Genomic DNA, 21,939 nt, shown 5'->3' with positions numbered 1-21,939 from the left:
AGGGAAAAATTGGGATGAATGAAAGAAAAGTTTAGCACAATAAAACAAAACTACATGAAGCAAGGAATAATAGGAACTCAGTTAAAAACTTGCTTTCTCTAACCCTTGCTCTAAAGGAAATCCACATGCTTTCTCTAGCAATGTGTATTTCTTGACCAATGTTAAATACAGTATACAGTATATCTGCAGGGTGACTTCATTTCTCCTTCGGTAAAATCCACTCCAGAGGACGTCAGTGAAAAAGCTTCAAGGTGCAAATCTAGCAAAAGTCAACATTTACAGAAAAGAGACGCAACATACATATTGTCTTGTTCACTTACACAATGAGCTAAACAGTTCAAAAGTTTTAGCTAAAATGAATTATGAATTAATTATTATTATTCTTGAGTATTTGTCTAATCACAACTGAAGAGATACAAAGGATGACATTCTGTTTTTCCCGATTTTTTAACTAATGTCAGGGGAATTGCTCAATCGAGGAAGACTTTAAATCTTTAGAGGTACAAAATAAGTAAACGTAGTTCAGGTGGGTAGCTGCGTCAGCATGCGTAGGCTGCAAAGGAACAAGTAATAGGTGTATTCCATGCTGAAAAGAGAAGAAAGAAAACACAACGTTTTCACACCTGAAGAAGGCTCCAAAGCCGAAACGTTGTGTTTTCTTTCTTCTCTTTTCAGCATGGAATAAACCTTTACTTGTTCCCTCATAAGTAAAAGTAGCCTGTCCTACATTTAGAAGCGGGATACACAGATTGAAAATGCAGTCATTTTAAAAATAAAGATTTGGAACTCTAAAATCCTAACTTGTCAAAAGGGCTTGTTCATGGGTGACTCAGACAAAAAAAAGAGCTATGTAAACAGAAAAAAGCACAATGGCATAAAAGTATACGAGCCCATCTTGAGAAGAAAGACGAAAAGGATAAAACATTCTCCTGAAAACAGACCAACTTTTGAAGACAGGTGCTGTCAGGGCCCATAGAGAAACCACACGTTTTGGCTCTATAGCAAACAATTATAGGACATGAGATTCTATAACAAGGTATTCTTGTACTGGGCTTCTGAGCACTGGGCAGGTTTTAGGGCATGGAGTGTAGTCACATTTGAGGAGCACATGTCTCCTACAGTACTTTCCATATATTACCTGCTTATAATTTTCATTTGGGCATTCTCCTGACAGAAAATGTTAGAAATGCAGGTACATCAGGAGAGCTGTATAAAGGAAGAACAATCAACTCTATAACAAGAGTCACATTTACAGAAAAATGTATTTCCAAGTAGAAACTATTTCCATTAAGTTTCTTCTTGAAAACAAAAAGCTCATAAAATGCACTAGATATCTGAAGAGCTAATAGTTTGGAATAAGAGCAAAAGAGCCCCTCTACTGTCGATGAGGTGAATTTTACACTGTTGGCCAAAAGGCAAAGCCCACGACAAAGATGAATTCACTGTGAAGTGACTGGAAATGCAGAATGATATCAAGGAATTTCAAAGCCATCTGATTGTAAATCAGTAACAGAAACTAAAAAAATAACATTAAAGACATTCTGGAGATGAGCAGTGAAGTGTTTCCTAGTGTTTTAAGTTTTGGTCTTAATACTAAATTGAAATTTTAAATCGTAAAACCAATTCTAGTCTCCTCAATCAGCTTGAAGAAAAGGAAAAAGAAAGCAACCATAAAATTGACTTGTACTGCACTGAAACAAATCAGGTCCAGCCATACACAATTTTGCAACGATCAGAAGAAGAATTCTGGTACATTACCAGACAGCAGCTTGTACTTTACCGAGTGAGACTGCATTTAATTATGCGACATCAAAATAAAAATAAACAAGTTGAACAAGTTGAATTTCCAGGTGTGGGGCCCTTGTTTCTTTATTGTGGGGTTTTCCGTGTCCCTGGCCTTCTATCAGTTTAGCACCTTGCTTTGTATTAAAAAAAAAGGATTTTGGATCTCTGTTTTGCAATGCATCTCCATTTCAAGGCATGTTAGACTTTAAAAAGATAAGTTTATTCATTTCTTCCGGGGTCACCTGTCTTCTCTTCTTCAGAGAAAGTGTTTGCTCACACATGCTAATGGATTCACTCCTGGCTCCCACCGCAGGCACCGAGAGGAGCCACAGAGCCAGCCTGGCCAGTTTGGGATATTTCTCAGTGACGGAGGACCAGTACTGGAAGAGATCCGGAGTGGCGTGAAACAGCGGCTCGGCCAGGTACTGGTAGACTTCATTCTTCACCTGCTGTTCGTCGCCTCCCTGAGCTTTGACATTATTGCTCGCAAGCCGGGCTTTCTTCCCCACTGGTGCCTCGGAGTCGCCTTCCTCCCCCGCTGCGTCCCGGATCTCCGCCATGATCTCGCACACTTTGCCGATGATCTCCTCGTGCTGATACGAGGGAACGGGCCTCAGTTTCAGCTGCGGGTCCAGGATCATGGCCACCTTGTGGGCCCGCTCCACTTTGAAGTTCTCCTTGAGGGCTTCCAGGAAGAAGTGGCAGAGCTTGCTCACAGCGCTGACGTCGTTGGCCTTGGTGGTGAAGAGCTTCTCCAGGCGCACGTAGGTGGGCAGCACCAGCTGCAGAGTGGGCTTCTTCTCGCAGCTCAGCTCCACGACTGCCTGTTTGATGGGAGTCAGGATGGCTGCCAGGTTGCTCAGCAGGTGCTTGTTCAAGCTCTGGAGGGGGGCCGTCTTTCTGGCCCTGCTGTAGAACTCGCAGATCTGCTCGTAGCGCTCGTTCACCAGCAGCAGCGACTCAGTGAGGGAGTCCCAACAGGGAGGCAACAGCACCTCCTGCAGAGAGCCAAAGGTCTCTCGGGAGAAGCCGGCAGAACCTGCCATGTCCTTGCAGGTGATCAACAGATCGGCAACTTCGTGCAGTCCCCGGGCCTGCAGGCTCCTCTTATTGAGCACGCTCTGGACCACCGCGTTCAGGGAGCAGGCCACGCAACGCAGGCACATGCCGGCCTTGGAGAACGGAGTGGAGGCCACTCTAGAGTCCGTCACGTAGATGGTCCGAATCTCTGACATGACGAACTCCGACAGGACGTTCTGCACCCAGTGGTGGACCTGATCCCCGCCTTCCTTCAAGTCTACTTCCTTGACGCCCAGCACGTAGCGCCTCATGCGGGTGCCCTCCACCTGGTAGGCCGTCAGCACGTAACAGGAGTCGGCCCCCACGCTCTGAGAGTGGCACGTCACTCCGATGCCCAGGCAGGAGTTGGAGCCGAGGGCGCAGGTCACCTTCACCTTCACCTGGTTGTACATGCGGGGCAGCTGCTTCAGGGCCAGGGTGTTCATGTCTCCCAGGACGTCGCGCACAGAGAAGGCCCCGTGCCGCGCCCCCGTGTCCACCAGGGTCTGCGCCAGCTTCATGAAGTCCTTCCCGTTCAGGATGCTGAGCGCCCCGAGGTCGGCGTACATCACTTTCAGGAGTCTCTCTGCAACCTGCTGCCTCTCCTTCTCAGGTAAGACGCTGTTGGCTGCGCCGGAGAGAAAAGAGAAGGGAATGAGTGGCAGCAAGAAGAACTGACCGGGCAAGCTGAAGAAAACGGTCTGGAAATGGAGGGTATTAGACCCTGAGACAAAAAATGTAATTCATCACAAGAGACCTTGGTGCCCAACAACAAGTTTAAATGGAAAAAAAAACTGTTTACTGTATAATGTGCTCAAGAAGACCAAGATGCCCCCCTTCCAAGTGTAGTGGTGGGCTTTTTATGGTTGGAGATTTAGAAAGAGTAGTATCTTCACTCTGCTGTACCTGTCCTTGCTGGTGCGCTGTGGAGTAGGCTAGTTCTACCACAGCACCCAGCCACACTTCTCCCACCTGTCAGTCAGGTTGGGTCCTGCAGAAACGGATTCGGACAGTAAGTGTGCTACACATGAGGATAATCACTTCCTCCCATGTGTTCTGGGGAAGCAAGCCATTTAAGGTCTGACTGAGCAGGGCTCCGTTTTCCATGATCAAATGTTACTACTGAGCCTTGCAAGTTCTGAGTTCCGTTTCCCTGACTCCTCGCTTGCTCTTTGGGTGGTTTCTCTACCCTGCAGTGCTTTTGACCATCGCCTCTTGGACCTTCCTGTGCTACGCACTTTTATATATCACCTGTGCTAGGAACTTTTGTGCTTTGTCCCGACCTTGGCTTCTGGATTTCTGTTCTGTGCTTTTTCGCTTCATGTCACTCGACTTTGGACCCTTGCCTACTAAGACCATGATCCTGGACTGCTTGTTTTTTCGCTCACCTTGCTGCCCGAGTTCATTTACAACCCTCGGATCGCTGTTTTGCAGAACCTTAAAGAGAGGTACATTACGGACTCCGCTCCCAAGGCCGAATACACGGTACTTACAATTTGTGGTGTGATTTCTCTGAGCTGGGGGTTTCCAAAGCTTTTCCTGAGCTGCTGGGGCAGGAGAGGATTTGGGCTGTTCCACTTTGATGCGATTTTCATTGTCCGCTGCCATCATAAAACAAGAGCAAAGCACGGAAATGTGGTGAATGAGCCATGATAGACTGGATGCCCTCCACACAACGTGTTCAACTGTGTAGCTGCATTAACAGAGAAACAGTACCGCACAGCCTCAAAACAACACCGTTCAGCTGAGATGCTAGTCTTCCCTGACATTCTTGTGCACCAGCACTGTACAACTAGAAACCAAACCTCTTTTCACATTATTGGCAAGTCTGATATTCTTACGCTTTCAAATAGACTAAGCCCCATCTAACTTAGCTACCTATTATTACACGTACTTGTCTTACTATGGTGGAGGCCCACCCAGCCTGACGGGTAGTTAGAAGTTAATGGATCAAAGGATCTCCTCCAGCCATTTCTTGAAAGAATCCAAGGTTTTGGCTTTAACAACATGGCTGGGTATCTTGTTCCATACTGACTATAATGCCATTTGCCCCCTGAGCACTTCCCAGCCACCGTAGAGCCAGTCACAGCCCACCACTGTTCCACAGCCCGGGAAAGTGGTGAGGTCATTCTTATGATCAATCCAGAATTTCTTATCACCTCGTGCTGATCATTATTCGTTTTACTCCACAGCACTCACCTGCATGGGACTGCATGTGCTCCAGCAGGTTGTTGTAAAACTGGAACTGAATGCCACAGGCTCCACACGTGTACGGTTCTGAAACACAGCACAGAGATCCGCTCAGTCTTGGGCAGAAAGCCAAGCTCTACCCACACTGGACTTGACGCAAAGAGCGGTCACAGGCAGGGATGTGACAAAGTGAAGCCGTACTATAGATCAGCACCTCCGGCATGGGCAACGCCAATCTGACGCAGAGACAGAAGTAGAGCTGGGTTCTGTTTTGGTTAATAACCAGGGGACAGAGCTATTTCAGCAGCCATCATTACAAAACCAAAGAACAAGGAAGGCATGATGGGAGATTAATTCAAAGAAGTGACTATAAATTAATTTGTACACGTAATAAAAAAAGTGCAAGCTTTTGTTCATACAGAGTCAAAAAAGAAATCTTGCACAAAATGCAGATATTAGTAGCTATTTGCCCTGCTTTAGATTTTATATGCTTCAAGAGCTGACACTTTGTTTTGTTTTTGCATTGCATCTTTTTCGCCCTGGTAGGAATAGCAAACTGATGGTTTCGCCCAGTAAAGAACCTCAATACAAAACTGCGTTCTGGGGCACAGATCGCAGCAGGCTGATCCAGCCTTTCCTGCTCTTATTTCTGAATCCCCAGTTGTTTCCCACGCTACCCCAGTGTGCAATCACCTGTTGCACATGAACTCAGCTCATTATGAGAGCACCTCCACAACTGAAAAGAGAATTAGGGTGGCACATTGTATACCATTTTACAGGCTGCGAGCCCCACAAAGTCTAAAGAAGAGTATGCATTGACTGAGGGAGAAGGGGGAATTAATGATTTCACAGACAACTCTTAGGGGTCAAAAGCTCAGTGAACCCCATTAACGCTAATCCAAGAGCTCAGCACATACTCCAAATGGGCCAACTCCTTAAAAGGTTGAGACACTCAGAAGCTCCCTAATCTGCCATGTTGTGAAGGCTGCTACATGTTCTGTAATTGTTGCGTACAAACTATAGACCCATGTGCAGTTTAAACACAGAAAGCAAATATTAAGACTGCATCACTGTTGTTATCCGAAAAGCTCTCTTTTAAAGCTTTCTTTATAAAAAAAAATAATTTCTGAGAACTGCCTCTTACCATTAAAGGATTCCTGTAGTTAGAAATATGGTGACTGTATCTAAAATTGCATCTCTCAATTTTTTTAACAAGCTCGGCAATATTTTCAATCCATCTGTCAACTTTCACAGTCATAGAGACCTACAAACTGCAGCCATACTGGTTTCACAATGCAAACATTTTAGGCGTTCCCCGGCAGATAGCAAAACTCAAGGATACTGCAATAACATACAATGAAAGACTATCAGAAGACCTGGCAGGTACTTGGCATCGATATGTGCAAGCATTAAGGTAGTAAGGAAAGCTACCTTGAAGATTTGACCAGTCAGAGATCTCCGAGATAAAGAAAATGGGCATCTCTGAACTGAACATAAAGTTCTTTAACTGTCCCCACAGATCACAACGTTTTTGCAGAAGTCTGCACCTTTGTGATCTGTCAGTGTCCTGGCCAGCAAATGCACACTGACCTTTGAGATCCCCTTTCTCTCATGAAGAATAAACAGCACACTTTGTTCAGAGACTGGTCACCATGGAAGACAAGAACAGAAACAAGTTATTTTTTTATTAAGTAACCTACTTACTTTGTAGGAGTGGAAAAGGGCTGGAGACCACAGGACTTGTCCCACCTGTGGGAGATAAGATTCATTTACCGTATAGGAAATGGCAGGCCGAATGAGGATTCCAATATACTAAACGAATGGAAATCTGTTCAGTCATTTCAAGAGCTGGTTAGAAAACTCCTTGTTTAGTCTCCATCAATGTTACTGTTCCACCTGACAGCTAGACCATTCCTTTGCAAAGTACGAAAGCAGTGTTGAGTGCAAGCAGTGTTAGTAGCAGGGAAGAATCTTGCTCAGAGGACTGCAAAACATTCAGAACTGAGGATTCTTATTCTAAACAGATCGCCGGCTCATTATTTTAAGCATCGTTGCAGGGGTTTGTACAAATTTTCAAAGAGGTTTAAACATTATAACATTTTGACCTTCTCAACAGAAACAAACAAGGGCCTGAATGCAAATGGAGAGTCCTGTCTTCTTTTTCCTCCCCTGCCTTTTGGAAATATCACTATTCGTGGGACATGAATGACAAAAGTGGGTATAGCTCTTGTGATATTTAAGCTAAGTAATATTTAATATGTCCCAGAATAGTTACGAATCACAACCTACTGAGCACGTTTCCAACACCAAATTTTAACTTTAACTACCCTACTTACTAAAAGCATAGACTATAACACTATCTGGAGCTCAATTGGAAATGATTAAGAAATCTAAAAATGCCCCCAATGTCTTATGTGGTCTGCTTTTCAAGTTAATTCAGTCCATAATTAGTGACACTTTTAATATCTTATGAATAACACAAAATTAATGGTAAATAGTACTTGTTTAAAACTAATACACACACATTAGCATATTTTCCTCCATTCCCACTATTAAATTCCAAAAGACATGGAAACAACTGCACATGGAGACAGGTGTCTAGAATAGTTGAATCCATATCTGTCATATCTGTGATTCTCTGCATTTTCAATCCCATTTTATTTCATGACAGGAAAATGGAGTTTTGCTTTGCTTGTGCTAAGACTATAGAAACGTCACATGGAAATCAAATTAAAAACACAATGTAAGCCATCTAGACAATTTTCTCTACTGCTCTTTTCTGAGAAACCTGTCCAGGATAACTCAGATATGTGGAGGAAAAATAAGATTTAATTCCATAAAGGTAATGAATTCTGCATGTTTATACAAGAGTGTGTTTATATTAGAAATAATACAAGTGACAGCAAAGAAATCCTATTGTAATGAAGCTGTCAAATATGAAATGAGAGAGACTGAACAGTAACGTGAGTAAGACAGCCCATTTCTGCCAAGATTAAGAGTTTATCTTTTTCCCCCCAATTTGGGAGGTAAAACAAAATAATTGGAAGTCATGGGCTGAGATTTCAGTTCCAAACTGATGTGTCTTGGAAAATGTCAACATTGGTTGGAATTTAAACATCCAGACATGCTCAACGAAAAACAACCCCCTACAAACACTATAGACCACAGATGTTTTGGATTTCTCCCCTGAAACAACAGACAAGTACAGCAAATTCAATACGAAATTGACTTTAAAAACAACTGTACTGTAAACCCCTCACATTCTGAGTCTTGTGGTTCTGCATTTATCCTGACACTGAATTTTTTTCCCCGTAATTCTGGATTTGATTTCTCTACTGATAGCAAAGCAACACACTGCCACAACCCTTGCCAGACCAGAGACTAGGAAGATGAATATTAAATCCCTGTTCTTGTTAGTTCTGCTTCATCGCCTGGTTAACTTCATTACTGGGATACTGCCGAGCTGGGGCTCAGTTCAACCTCAGAAACAGCCACTCCTCGGGGTCTCAAGCTCCCTGCTCTAGGGCCTCTGTCTCCAGGAAAAGGCAAAGTCATTTTATTGATTACTTTCACAGAGCCATTCTAACAGGTATGGAGTTGGTACCTATTGGAAAAGTAAATATTATAATTCCTTTTTTTAGTTGGGAGACTAGAGTAATTTCAATTTGTTACATGGCACCCTTTGGTCACAGTTATTTATAGTCGTCCAATTTCTTGATCTGTATCCCTTGTTTGTTGCGGAGATATAAAGTTGACTGTTGAAGCTCTAAAATGGAATTTAGCAGTGCGGAACAGTGCTTATGAAACTGGACAAGAGGGCTGTAGAATATAAATACTGTACCTCAAAATATATCTCAGCAAGGTACATCCCTCCCCAATTCCCCTGGTAAAATGCTACTTTGGGGAAAAAAAAGCATCAGCTAAGAGCAACAAAATGTCCAGTACCACAATAGGCATTAATGGAAAGCTGTTGTTTACAACAACGTAGAACTGCAAAACTGGCTGTTTTAAATTCCACAGACTGAAAATGACCTTTTGTGTATAAAAAACATTTTATTTTCAAGATTTGGAAAAATTTGTGGAAACAGAAACTGCACGCACTACCAAGTGCTAAGCCTTTTCCCGAAAGCCTGGTCAATGAAGGAACAGAATTCCGAGGAAGCCTATATTTTCAAATGAAACAATTCCAAAAAACAGCGATACTAGACATGCGGCTACCACTTGCCTTTTCAACTATTCATCAGTTACCAAAATATTCTCCTCCCACACAAGTTTCGCATTTATTTTTTTCCACAGAGAGTGAGTTTCTGTTTGTCTTACGAATAAATCAAAGCAAAACTGCGAGAAGAGCCGAGGCGGAACTCCATGTCTGTCAGTCATTTATGCGTTTTGGGCCTTTATTGTTGTGCAAACTCCTGTTTGCAACGCTGCCCTCCATCACATCATTGAACATTCCCCGAATAGCCATTGTAATAAGACAAGGCCGGACCACACAGGCAGGAGAGCAGTGGGCCGCACATGAAGTCACTCACCACTTGAATTGTGTGAGCTGTTGGTCTCCTCCACGTTGTTTTGCAATTTGCCTTCCATTTTTCGGCAGAAAGCACTTTCTGTAAAACAGGACGGAAAGACACGATTTAGAATCCCAACAGGAGCTCTGCGGGATCCGGAGAGCTACTGTACCACACTCTGCTGGTTTTCATTTCAGCCTGGTTCTCACTTAAATCCTAATATTTTAATTACATGAAGAATGATAACCGACAAATCCAGAGTGACTGCAGCTCTCCAGGACCAGGGTTCCTCTCCAGGAGACCACTGTTGTAGGACCAGTAGGAACAGTGCTAAGTGACACATTACAGCTTGGTTCAAAGACTAATGGTAACAATGGGTACGTATAATCACGCAGTAATTCTCATCCCCAGTAAAATACATTCTTCTTGGTGAAACTTTCATCCCACAGTGATGGTGACCTAATTAAACGGTGCCAGACTTAAAATAGAACTGCATGGCATGGCACAAAGCGGTAGAGGAAGAGAGTGTGAATGGATGCCAGCGAGGCTGAGAGAGGACTTCAGAGCGCTGGCCCAGTGCTCTCAATTACAGCACCACGGCAACTTGAGGAGTCACGGTGAAAGCAGCACTGTTGCAGACCAAAGCCCACTGGGTGTCCTGCGTTGAAGAGGAAGAGCACACAACTGGGCAAAGGGGGAAAAAATAATAAGAACATAACACTGTGCAAGTGCAGTTCATTATGTAGGGGGACACTACGCTGACAACAACTGCCATGAGTAACACTCATTTCTACAAAGAGACGGAAAGCATAGACTAATGCTACAAAAGCAGGAAAAGACATTTTAAACACGGGAGAGAGCCCGATTTAAAACCCCGTTAATTACTTCTAGATCTGCAAATGCCCCTCGTGAAGTTTCTCCTACTCATTAACATGTTTATTGTTAACTCTCAGGCCACAGGAGCAGTGTGCTTGCAGTTGTGGCGAAAAGGTCTCCTTGAAAGGTATTTCTTGGCACCACCCACTCCAGTCAGCCTCACAGGGCTGTGCTTCTGTGGGCCATGAACCAGACTCCATTGTTCTTTACCTATTTGGTTGTGCTCTGTTTTTGGTGTGCCAAGCTTGACGCTGCCTGCTGGATGTTGTTGTGAACGAGGTGCTCGCATCTCAAGGGACCAACCTGCATAAATAACTTTGTCAATAAAGAATAATAATAATTCCTTACACTTATATAGCGCTTTTCTGGACACTCCACCAAAAAAGTGCTTTACGGGTAATGGGGAAATCCCACTACTCCCACCAATGTGCAACCCCACATGATGTGACGGCAGCCAGAGTGCACCAGTGAGCTCACCACACATCAGCTATCAGTGGGGAGGAGAACAGAGGGATGAAGCCAGTTCAGAGATGGGGATTATTAGTAGGCCATGATTGGTAAAAGCCAGTGGGAGATTTGGCCAGGATGCCGGGGTAATACCCCTACTCTTTTTGAGAAACACCCTGTAATTTTTCATGACCACAGAGAGTCAGGACCTTGGCTTTTACGTCTCATCTGAAGGACGACGCCATTTTCTGTGACAGTGTCCCTGTCACTATACTGGGGCATTAGGACCCACACAGACCGCAGGGTGAGCGCTCCCTACTAGCACCAATAAGACCACTTCCAGCAGCAACCTTAGTTTTTCCCAGGAGATCTCCCATCCAGGTACTGACCAGGCTCACACCTGCTGAGCCTCAGTGGGATGTCAGTTGCAGGGTACTGGCAAAGAAAGAAAGTGCCATTTCCCTGCTGAACTGCTGTTTACTGCAGTGAACAGGTACCCTGTGCCATTACTGTCACCTCATCACCCAGCAGCAGAGCAAGAGGGAGGACCGACAGAACCTTTTTTTCCAGTCGATCCCCCCCTTAAACTGTCAAATATCGCCTTAAAGAAAGGAGAATCTATTAATATGATGTTAATCCTTGTCTCTACCTCTATTTTCAATCTACATGTTGTTGCAGTATCAGTGACTGATATTTGAAAAAGAGTCTACCACGACAGCTTTGATTAATCGGTTAAGTTTTTGTTGACCCATATGTATGTTATATGGGAGCCAACTATGGACTTCTGTTACATAATAAAAGGGAAATAAGAGTCCAGTCCTTGAGGGTAGAATCCAGCAGTCACTGTTTAAACCCCAAAATACAGGTGACCAAATGATCACCCCAACACAGGGGTAGGCTTTCAAGCGGACCAGGGTTTTCTAAACTAGGCCCCCCTTTAATCTCTTTGTCTGTGAAATCTACAATCTGCTTTATCACCAAAAGAACACAAAATCCAAAGAAAATAAGTTCTAAGAATCCTTTCCCTGCAGCTCTGAAAGGAGGCAATCAAGGCAGATATTGCAAAAGTACTTGAAGCTAATGACCACATTCCTGCCTTCTATCCAACACTCACATGTGATGACATATTGTCTGTGCAGGGTAATGTAAAATGAAGCATCTCTTTAACAACACCTTCAAATCAAATGCAATTTAATTCTGACTACTAAATCTTTTATGCAGGACTGTACTACCAGTTATAGAATAAGGAGGCCTTTCGATAACGGCTATTAAATCCATGAACATTCCAAAGGACTGTGGGTCTCACCGAGTCAGGGATTGAGTAGATCAATCAAAAGTCAAGTGGACTTTTGAAACTTGTTGAAAGCCTGCGTACACAATTGAATTCAAAAAGTACGTACAGGGCCACTTTAAATTTGTTGAATCATTTGCATTAAATGAAGCTGTGAAAGATTCCTTTTTTTGCCTTTTGTGGATTCTTTAGGCACAGCTAAAAAAACGTCTACCATTGGGTTTTTTTATTGAATCGCGTCAGAAAAAGAAAATGACAATGTATTCAGAATAAATATGGGTAAAAAAAAAGGTCGTATTCATCTAAACATTATGAATAGTTAAACTAACAAAGTTAGCTTGCAAATTCTTCTGGGAAAATGGAAAATCCATATCCTTTTCAAAACCTGTTCGATATCTCCTCCACTAAGTCAGTTGCCTTCTGTAAGTACACAGTCAGACTGGAACTCAGGGGAAACTAAAAAGACAGGGTGATTTTCAGTCTTCAGCTATGTGTAGGTAAACACTGTCTACAAGATCTTTCAGATACACACCTACATGGATTCATGGTGATGGATTTAGAGCTTGTCCCACTTTCTCAGGACTGGTTTCTGATAGCCAGCATAGACTTTTCCACTGATTGAGCACACTTCCATCATCACCTGAAGCCATGTGAAATTTAGACTATATGTAGCATTTCTACATGCAATTTACACTCTGATGATCATTTTTACCCCAATTAACACATTTCATTTACAGAGCATGCCACCATTTTGCATAACAGCTGTTGTGTTGGCTTTCCAGGACAACAGGTTTTAAAGACATGAGTTTTCAGTGCCTTTCTAGCTACATAAACAAACACTAACTTAATACATATTGTAACACTTCTGAACACTCAAAATGGTCAGATGAACTATATAAAAAAAAAATCACCGCTGTAACATTTCAGCCGCCCTATAAACCATTTTAATTACAACAGCACACAGGGTTTAAACTGTGGTTACCTGCTACAACCTGTTGATCCTTATTCCTCAAGTGTAACATTGTAACAAGCTGTGTAACAAACACAAGTGTGCATACACACAGGGTTACTCCAGCTGTAATGTTCAAACTTCCAGGGTTTGCCACCAGGGGGCATCACTTGTTCTGTGAAATGTCAGCTCTGCACAAGACAGCATCCAAGATAATGAAGGCTTTATCAGAAATAAAGTCAAGAAAAAATATTAATGTATTTTGCATTTCTTATTATTATATATGCTAGTGTTGTTTCACTCGTTAGGCATTGTTAATTAGATGTTTTAAAGGTTGGTTTCTGTCTTCCCTTCGGAGGGTGTTTAATGGCTTAGGTTACTGAAGGATTTGACTCCACATGCCTGAGAATTGCTGTGAAGCACCTCAATTCAAAGGTGTTTTCTTATAAGTGCTAATTGCTAAATTGCTAAAATCCTTTGTCTCCCACTCTTAATCAGTCACGCTGTTGGTCACGACTGTACATTTAGGATCCAGTTATTTTCTGCATCAATCTGATGCAAATGGTTGAAAACTAGCCCCTCACCTACAGTATATTATGCTGTGATCTGAGTCAACCACAGCTGTGTGCTGAACCTCTGCATTCCACAGCCCTACTTACCTGGTCCCTCTTACATCACACAAGAAACAGAAAAGTTCATTTTGATATCACATCTGCAATTCATAAACTCCTCACATTCATATACACACTTGTATTTAATATCCCTTTTTGGGATTTTAAGTGATCCATAATCACAAGTTCAAGAAACACTGGCCATCTGGTATGAAAACATTCTGCTCACCTGGCTACCCATCAGATTTCCAATCACCTTCCAGACCCTTCTCCCAACATGTTACTCAGTCCACCTCCTACTCCCTGCTGGGAATTGGTCTATATGTAGCAAGTCAGCTTTTCTTACTCTGGCCTGCAAGTAACTCCTGCGTTCCAAAAAAATTACAACTGACGGATGTCTTTTGACATGTTACACTTGGTTGAAGTCTCTGCAAAATTGCTGCCAGAAACACGTTATTTTTAATGAAACAAAAAGACATCTCTGCTCTCTGGTCTTGGCAATTTTTATTTCCCTCAACCACTGTGATGTGTATTCCCCTTAAAGGTCTGGTCAGTGCTGATGTCTTCTCTTACCAGTAACTGCCCTGTTATTTGTCTTATATCTTCATCTGATTTTATTTTTAGGGTCATGGGAACTCATACTCTTCTTCCAAGTGGTTGAATTTAAACATGGTTTGCAATGATTTATTTAATTGTTTATTAAGGTTCGTGGGAGCTTTAATACTGGTGAATTAAGTTCTACAGTATGTAACTTAAATCACTTGTATTTTTATTGTGCTCTTCTGGAACTGAATTCCACGTGCGGATCTTGAAAGCAAATGTTTTGTTAGACTTCAGTGAAAGCCACCTACTGATAGGTGCGTGCAGAGCTACATGTTCCTGGTAAGGATTGAAGTACTTGTACTGTTTTCCACAGAATTCGCAAACGTAATTCCCCGTTTCTGTGAAGAGAAGGAAAACAAAAACAAACTCTTAGTATTATGACTACATACACTGTAGACGAAAAACTACAGGAGAACGATCTGAGAATGTTAACGCTTCCCACTTGTTTGGCACAGTCAGGTTTGCAGCTAAAATGTTTAAGCACAAACTTAAATGGTCTTATAGAACAAGCTGAAATTTAATTGAGAACCCAAAATAGATGGCTAACTGCGAGACGAGATGTGTTGCCTACTATGATAATTATTCCATGCGGATAGAGCTCATTCTGCAGTCCTGTTCTCACAGATATAATTAAGCTGTCCTCTGTGCTCCTGAGAACATACAACACTTCATACTATATTTTCCATTTCAACTGATTCTATGAGGGACTGTATTAAAAAAAACAGATGGAGATTCCTGAGCCCATCCACTCTGGCATTTAGGGGTTGCAAGCTCTCGTACAATTTATACAGAAGAAACTAAAACACACGCATTGTATTTGACTTCAAAGTCTTCTTTCCCTTCACAGTTATTCAAGGAAACAAGTTTGAAATATCCAAGCTGGCACCAGGCTCTGGATAAAAGCAGAAATAAACCCCAAATGGATCAAACTGCAATGCAAAAGGCACTTTGCATGTTTCTCTTCACAAGATGCGCTTTTGTGAAGCGTCCTTAGTACAGACCAGGTCTGTGCACAGAACAAGCAGATCACCTCAGAGTGCTCTGCTTTTAGACTGGGTCACGTGTACAGACCCTTCTCCACAGATAGCCTGTACAGAGCCTCAGGTCATGACCACTCATGTTCTAACCCCACCAGAAGACGGACGACAATCGGAGCATTCGTCTCCAGTGCGGATAACTTTGTGCTTTCTTAAGCTGCCGTCGTGCTGACAGAGATCCTTTGTTATATCCCCTGCTTCTTGCAAAACTACAAAAACGTGTACGGACATGAAGAGGAAGAAAACTGAAAAGACACACTGCTAAGGCCTTGTTCTCACTCTATAACTGTAGGGAACGTTGCAGCTTCCCCTTTGCCTGTACTGTGAAATTGCCAATTAGTTATTTCTCCTCCGGCTGCACTACATAATGCGAAACACAAATCATTCATCGTATGAAACGACTGAATTGTCATACAGCCTTGATCATGTAAATAGCTGGATGAGATCCTTGATTCAATAAGTGACAAAGCAACCAAACGGGCTAAATGATCGTTGCTCCTTTTTACCCTTTTAAACGTTCTAGTATTGATAAAATCTGACTGGATTTTTTTATAAGATCAGATCAGCGTCACAATTAACCTGTTTGCCTCAGATGTTCTACCTCTCCAATACCACACTGAATAGCAGACAGCAGAGGGCTCTTACTTGGTCCTATTTTTTGGAAAGGTTCCGCCTGCTCCTCCTCTTTTAGGTCGTCCACTGGGATAACGTTCTGGTCATAGGGATCTGCAGAGACAGGGCAGTGACAGGTCACAACACATGGCAGGTCGCAAATCAAAATGGCAGTCACACACCCTGTCAAGACGCCGTGCAATGTGAAAACTCAAAAACCCACTTCTCCTAGAGGCTCAAATTTTATAAACGACACTACTAAACATGTCTAAATATATAGCTTACACAACCAAACAGGGCATCACCATTTTTTTCTAGGTCCCAGATGCAAAGCAAGCTATTAAGTTCATCTATTTTTTTTATTGGGCTACACAGAAACAGATTTGGATGTCGCGGAGGTTGTTTGATGTCTTTGGATATTCACTTGAAAATTTTTTATTTCAAAAGGCAAGTTAAAAAGCTCACAGTTCTTCACTGGGTTCCTCTCATGTCCTTACTGTGGAACAGGAACAGGGGCAGGGCATTTGGCATAACTGCGTCAGGCTCTCTCTCGGAACAGGCCGGTGTGCATGTGCAGGCAAAGTGTCACTTGAGCCCTGCGATGTCCGTAAACGCTGTACAGTACACGGCTTGAATGCTGGTACTCGTATTCACGGTTATCCGTCTTTTTTAAAATGTTATGTGCAGTAACTGCAGTAAACTGTCCACATGCTGCTGGTAAGCACCTGTGGCCATGTGGTTGTGCTGCGAGGAGTTTAGCACAAATCAGCCACTGTAAATTTCACAAAATATCCAACATGCGCCGTATGTATAAAACAGACAGGACACACTTCATAAAAAACTGTTACTGCTGCTTTCCCACATACCCGGCAGACAAGACTGAATGTTCTGGAACTCTGACAAAATGGCGTTACCACTTCTGTCTCACATAAGATGATCTTTAATGGCTGATGTGTATTAATTTCTTCCTATATTATTTACACTTCAGGTATAAACATTTTTGCATTAGACATGTAAAGGTTTGAACTACATGCCAGGACATGTTAGACTTTCTGGAAATTTCTACCTAGCGTACGTGAAAGCATCCAAAATCTATTTTTTTTCTCCTTTATATACATGTTTTAGTGTAACCTAAGATGAAAGAGATAGGGAACTGATCAAATCAACCAAGATGCTTCTTACAGTACATGTAAAGTTCTTTAACAGATGTAAAGATTACAGTTCACAAGTGTATTTTCTGCTTGGCAAAGGTATACTTCATCTCAGTCCAGCCACGCACGTTCTACAGTGCGGGTATAGACAGTATAAACCCTGTCTAGCCCAGGACATGACTGTGACGTTGCCTGAGGCAGCAATGGGAGTCTGGAACAAGCAACCCAGCCGTGTCTTTGAAGACGACACCCTGGCTGCTTTCAAGAAAGCTGGATGGGATCCTGGAATCAATTTCCTACTAACTACCAAATGGGTCAGATTTACCGAATGCCCTCTTCTCCTTTGTAGCTCTTTTGAGGGGAACTGCGACGTTCTTTTTATATTTCAGGGTTAGAAAGAATTTCCACTCATTAGTGCATTTCAAAATAAAATGTACACAGTAACTTGTAAAACCTCCAATTTACAAGCAATTGATGAAATCTTCAACTATGTGCAATGCCATATTCTGTGATCCAGAATGAGGCAACAAAGCTTCCAGTCACGTGATGCGGCCCTTTAAACATTGTAAACAAACAGACTTGTGAACACATCACTTTCAACGCCATAGCAATATTGCTCTCGACCTCCAAGATAGTTTTGTTGATAAATGGAACTTGTGAACTGCTTGCAGATCACATTAGAAACTTGTTGCAGTGAAATATCTGCTGCACGACCTGTACTTATTCGCTTGTGCATTGCACTACATTAGTCATTACAGTGACTAGTGAGCAGGAAGGGCCGCATCGCGGCACATTTCTCACAAACTCGTGCTTTCTCCCATGGCGAGACCAGGGCTTTGCGACTTTATGGCGACGTTAAGTAGTTTCACAAAGTTCAGGGTTTTGTGCTTAATCCGAATGTTGTCATTTTTTTCTGTACTGTCAAAGAACTGTACTGTTACCAAGATTTAATTACCAGTCAAAGGAATCTGGACTTGCAGTTCCCTTTTAACGTTCTTATGATGCATGCCACCAGAGACAGAGGGGCAAGACTTTACCATGGTATTCTCAGCTTGCAACAATGCCCCAGTGACATGATGAAATCACACTCATGGAGTGCGCAGGCTCATGTGGGACTCCTATAACACTGGGACCATGGAGCTCAGCGTTTACCCAGCTCCATCACACACATTTCAGAGACAGCGTGCGTGGTCTTCACTGGCCTCTTGCTTTTACAGGCGCCTTTCCAGTGAGCCCTTGTAAAAGCAAGAGGCTAGTGAGCTGATTAACTGTTTAAGCTGATTAACACTTGACAAATCCAATTTGAGCTGGTGAAATAAAAACAAATTGAGGATTGCACATTTAAAAATAAAACCCATGATTGATTATTCATTATATGAATCATTATGCAACAAAATGTGGTTAAACACTTGGTTTAGCCTGCTTTTGTTTCCATAATTATGTGAAGAAATATTCAAATGCTTACAGTGATTTACAGATTTTTTCAATTTGAAATGTTTTCACTGTTGTACAGTCACATTCTTTATTTCTCCATTTTCTTTGAATAAATGGTGCAGGTTACATTTGGGTGGATAAACATTTGATTTTTCACATGCAAGTGCTTTTGTTACAGCCAGCAGCCATATCACCCTGCAACTCACAACTGGCAACCCACTGAAGCTAAGCAGGTGTGAGCCTGGTCAGTACCTGGATGGGAGACCTCCTGGGAAAAACTAAGGTTGCTGCTGGAAGAGGTGTTAGTGGGGCCAGCAGGGGGCGCTCACCCTGCGGTCCAGGTGGGTCCTAATGCCCCAGTATAGTGACAGGGACACTATACTGTAAATAAGTGCCGTCCTTCGGATGAGATGTAAAACCAAGGTCCTGACTCTCTGTGGTCATTAAAAATCCCAGGGTGTTTCTCGAAAAGAGTAGGGGTGTAACCCCGGCGTCCTGGCCAAATTTCCCATGCCTCCTAATAATCCTCCTCTATGAATTGGCTACATTACTTTGTTCTCCTCCCCCCCCTCCCACTCTGATGGCAGGCGGAGCGACGCGCCGCGTTAACTGTCACCTAGCAGTTAATGGCAACGTCAGCTCAAAGATTTGGTTCAAACCACCAAATGGAGACTGGTGTGCCAACAAGCGGACCCTGCTGATGCGGGATTAACGCTAGGAAAGAGAGAGACATGCAAGTGCTTTTGTTGGCAGACGTATTATTCTTAAACTTCCGGGTATGTGAAAGTCAACAAATCTATCGCTGATGAGGTATTACAGCTTTCAAGTAACAACAATTTATTAAATTAAAAAGCTATAAATCTTTGAACATCAAAACTTCAGGACACCCTCTTTTCAGTTTTACTGTCTTAAGTAATGTGATTGAATGCAATCTATATAATTACTCGTTTGGCTTGTTTTCTCCAGCCTTTAGCCTGAAAAAGCTTATGCCATTGTAGAGAACCCTTAATGACTGAACTGTTGAGGCCTATGAATTGGGATCAGTAACTTCACTTCAGTAAACCCTGAGCTGGCAGACCTTTTGAATGTAAAGGCAGCAATTTCCCTCGCTCAGACAGTTCTGTGTTTATGATAAGGTGCAGATTTGGTTGAACCTCTAGAGACTGCAATAGTTTCTGAAGGGTAAGGTGCTGATGCCAAGAGGCCAACATTTTATAAAAAGGAAGGGATAACTTTTATGGGGTAAAACAATTCCCTGAACAGATGTGCTATATTCATTTCTCTGTAATCAACCGGTTGAAAACTCTCAGGCAGACAGAGCTATCGCTTCCCCCAGTTGAGTCAAGTGGTGATCTGTGCAGGAACCAGACTATTCCATTTACTAATGCGCATTTTACTCATCTTACAAGATGCTCATCTTGTAAAGACCCTATGTCACGGCCAAAGAGTGTTTTGGCATCTCCTTTTATCACAAAGGATTTTTGTCTCCCACAAATGAGGATTCTGCACACTGTAAGCTTATTCCGTTAGTACCAAACAAGGGACAGTATGAATTGTACACTGTGAAGCAAGCATATCAAAACCAAAGAGAAAGAAAACAACATGAAATACTTTGAAATAATTCTACTGCTTACCAATATTTAACATCTGTAAAATTTCAAACCAATGGAATTTATTTCACTTTCACATTAAATTGTGTCCTTTCTTTAAAAATGCACCTTGCACTTGCAAATGAATTGAAAAAACCTGGACCAAGGTGCTTAGAGTGTCTCGCAAAAATTTCTCTTCCTACGAATCCCACACAGCAAAAGATAAAGTTCAAGTTGGTAGCTGCGTCAGCATGCATAGACTGCAAAGGAACGGGTAAAGGTTTATTCCATGTTGAAAGGAAAAGACAAGAGACACAACGTTTCGGTTGTGGAGCCTTCTTCAGGTGATACCTCAGGTAGGCTCCACAGCCAAAATGTTGTGATTCTTTTCTTTTCCTTTCAGCATGGAATATACCTTTACCTGTTCCTTTACAACAAAAGATAAAGCTATATAATTACTGAGGGGAGATAAAATGTTACCATCCACAGCATGCAAGTCCCGATGCTCCTGAAAGCAGCTGTAGTATTTATACTTCTTTCCACAGATGTCACAGGCATACCGGAAATTACCTGGAAAGATGAAAGAACAGCACAGTCAAGCGTCTTTCTATCTTTTACTTGAGCCAGACACTTTCGGTTTCAAATTTAGCATTTCTCAGGTTTACTATACTTTTCTCCGCATCTCCCAAAAGGAAAGTCTACCCAGGGTTGCGAACACACAATTATCACTTATAAACCCAAGCAAAGCAAACTTCAAATGTAAGAAATATGGCTCTTTTTTCAGAAGTTAAATTTGGAGAACACAAATCATCATTTTAGGGAAGCCACAAAAGAAAGTGTGTTCAATTCAATATAGGCCCTGTAGTTTTGAGCCATTCAAAACCGGTAATTATTATTTTGTACAGAAAGTCACACATGCTAAAGAAAATCCAAAAACTTGTTCAGTCTTGCCATGCTTTACTGTGTTGCATTCTAATTAGTATTTCACACATCTTATGAATGAGCGATTAAAGCATTAACAACAACAAAAAAGACTGTGACAGGGGGAAGTAGATGACTTTACAGGCTTTAGGAGAACTTAACACTCAACAAGAAAAGGCTGTTAACACACACAAGGAAAGACTTCTAAGCTTCAGCGATGCTCTTAATCCTCAATGTTAGCTTTCAACTGGATAAACCACCTCAGGCACTTACTGAGGATTCCTTTTCAATGTGTCCAGATGCTATGAGCAGCATCCTTCAACTCGAAAAAATCCTCAGGTGAAAATTTAACTTAAAGGGTGAATTTAATGTGAAGACAAACTGCATCTCCGTCTTTCGGATGAGACGTTAAACCGAGGTCCTGACTCTCAGTGGTCATTAAAGATCCCCGGACATTTCTCGATAAGAGTAGGGAGCTACCCCGGTGTCCGTGCCAAATTTCCCTCCTCGGCCTTTATTGTGGCCTCCAAATTGTCCCCATGTATGATTGGCTTGCACTGGCCCTGCGATGGACTGGCGTCCTGTCCAGGGTGTACCCTGCCTTGTGCTCATTCCTTGCTGGATAGGCTCCGGCTTCCCGCAACACCGTATGGTATAAAGTGGTTTGGTAAATGATATGACAAACTGCTTCTCAGAAAATATTCGGCTATAGTACTGATATGCCATTAGGGTGATTTCCTTCTGCACTGCAAGGAGAGATGGTCAGTAGGTGGCAATATACCTTATTTTGTTTCAGTCTGTCCTCTGTCCCTGGGTGTTAAAGACTGCATATCTGCCTTTAGGTGTACAGATTAATACAGTGGAAGTTTAACC

At 42.4% G+C, this 21,939-nt stretch overlaps 1 protein-coding gene across 2 annotated transcripts in view; it reads right to left on the bottom strand.

Moving 5' to 3' along the window:
• Positions 1-1,838: 1,838 nt before the first annotated feature.
• znf618 (zinc finger protein 618) overlaps positions 1,839-21,939 on the bottom strand; it is a 57,539-nt gene continuing 37,438 nt past the window's right edge. The window contains exons 5-13 of one of the 2 annotated variants that reach the window (XM_088940263.1): positions 20,626-20,715; positions 16,005-16,085; positions 14,571-14,660; positions 10,632-10,724; positions 9,567-9,644; positions 6,739-6,783; positions 5,044-5,121; positions 4,338-4,445; positions 1,839-3,472 (exon numbers count right to left, since the gene is read on the bottom strand). In XM_088940263.1, coding sequence (XP_088796389.1) covers positions 1,974-3,472; positions 4,338-4,445; positions 5,044-5,121; positions 6,739-6,783; positions 9,567-9,644; positions 10,632-10,724; positions 14,571-14,660; positions 16,005-16,085; positions 20,626-20,715 — 2,162 coding nt within the window. In that variant the 3' untranslated portion in view covers positions 1,839-1,973. The remainder of the gene's footprint in view (positions 3,473-4,337; positions 4,446-5,043; positions 5,122-6,738; positions 6,784-9,566; positions 9,645-10,631; positions 10,725-14,570; positions 14,661-16,004; positions 16,086-20,625; positions 20,716-21,939) is intronic. The other variant, XM_088940264.1, reaches the window with a different exon arrangement.

This window comes from Atractosteus spatula, chromosome 23 (assembly GCF_055471065.1).
Source record: "Atractosteus spatula isolate fAtrSpa1 chromosome 23, fAtrSpa1.hap1, whole genome shotgun sequence".
Taxonomy (NCBI): domain Eukaryota; kingdom Metazoa; phylum Chordata; class Actinopteri; order Semionotiformes; family Lepisosteidae; genus Atractosteus; species Atractosteus spatula.
Note: the sequence above shows the minus strand (reverse complement) of the source record. Positions and strands in the feature narration are given on the sequence as shown.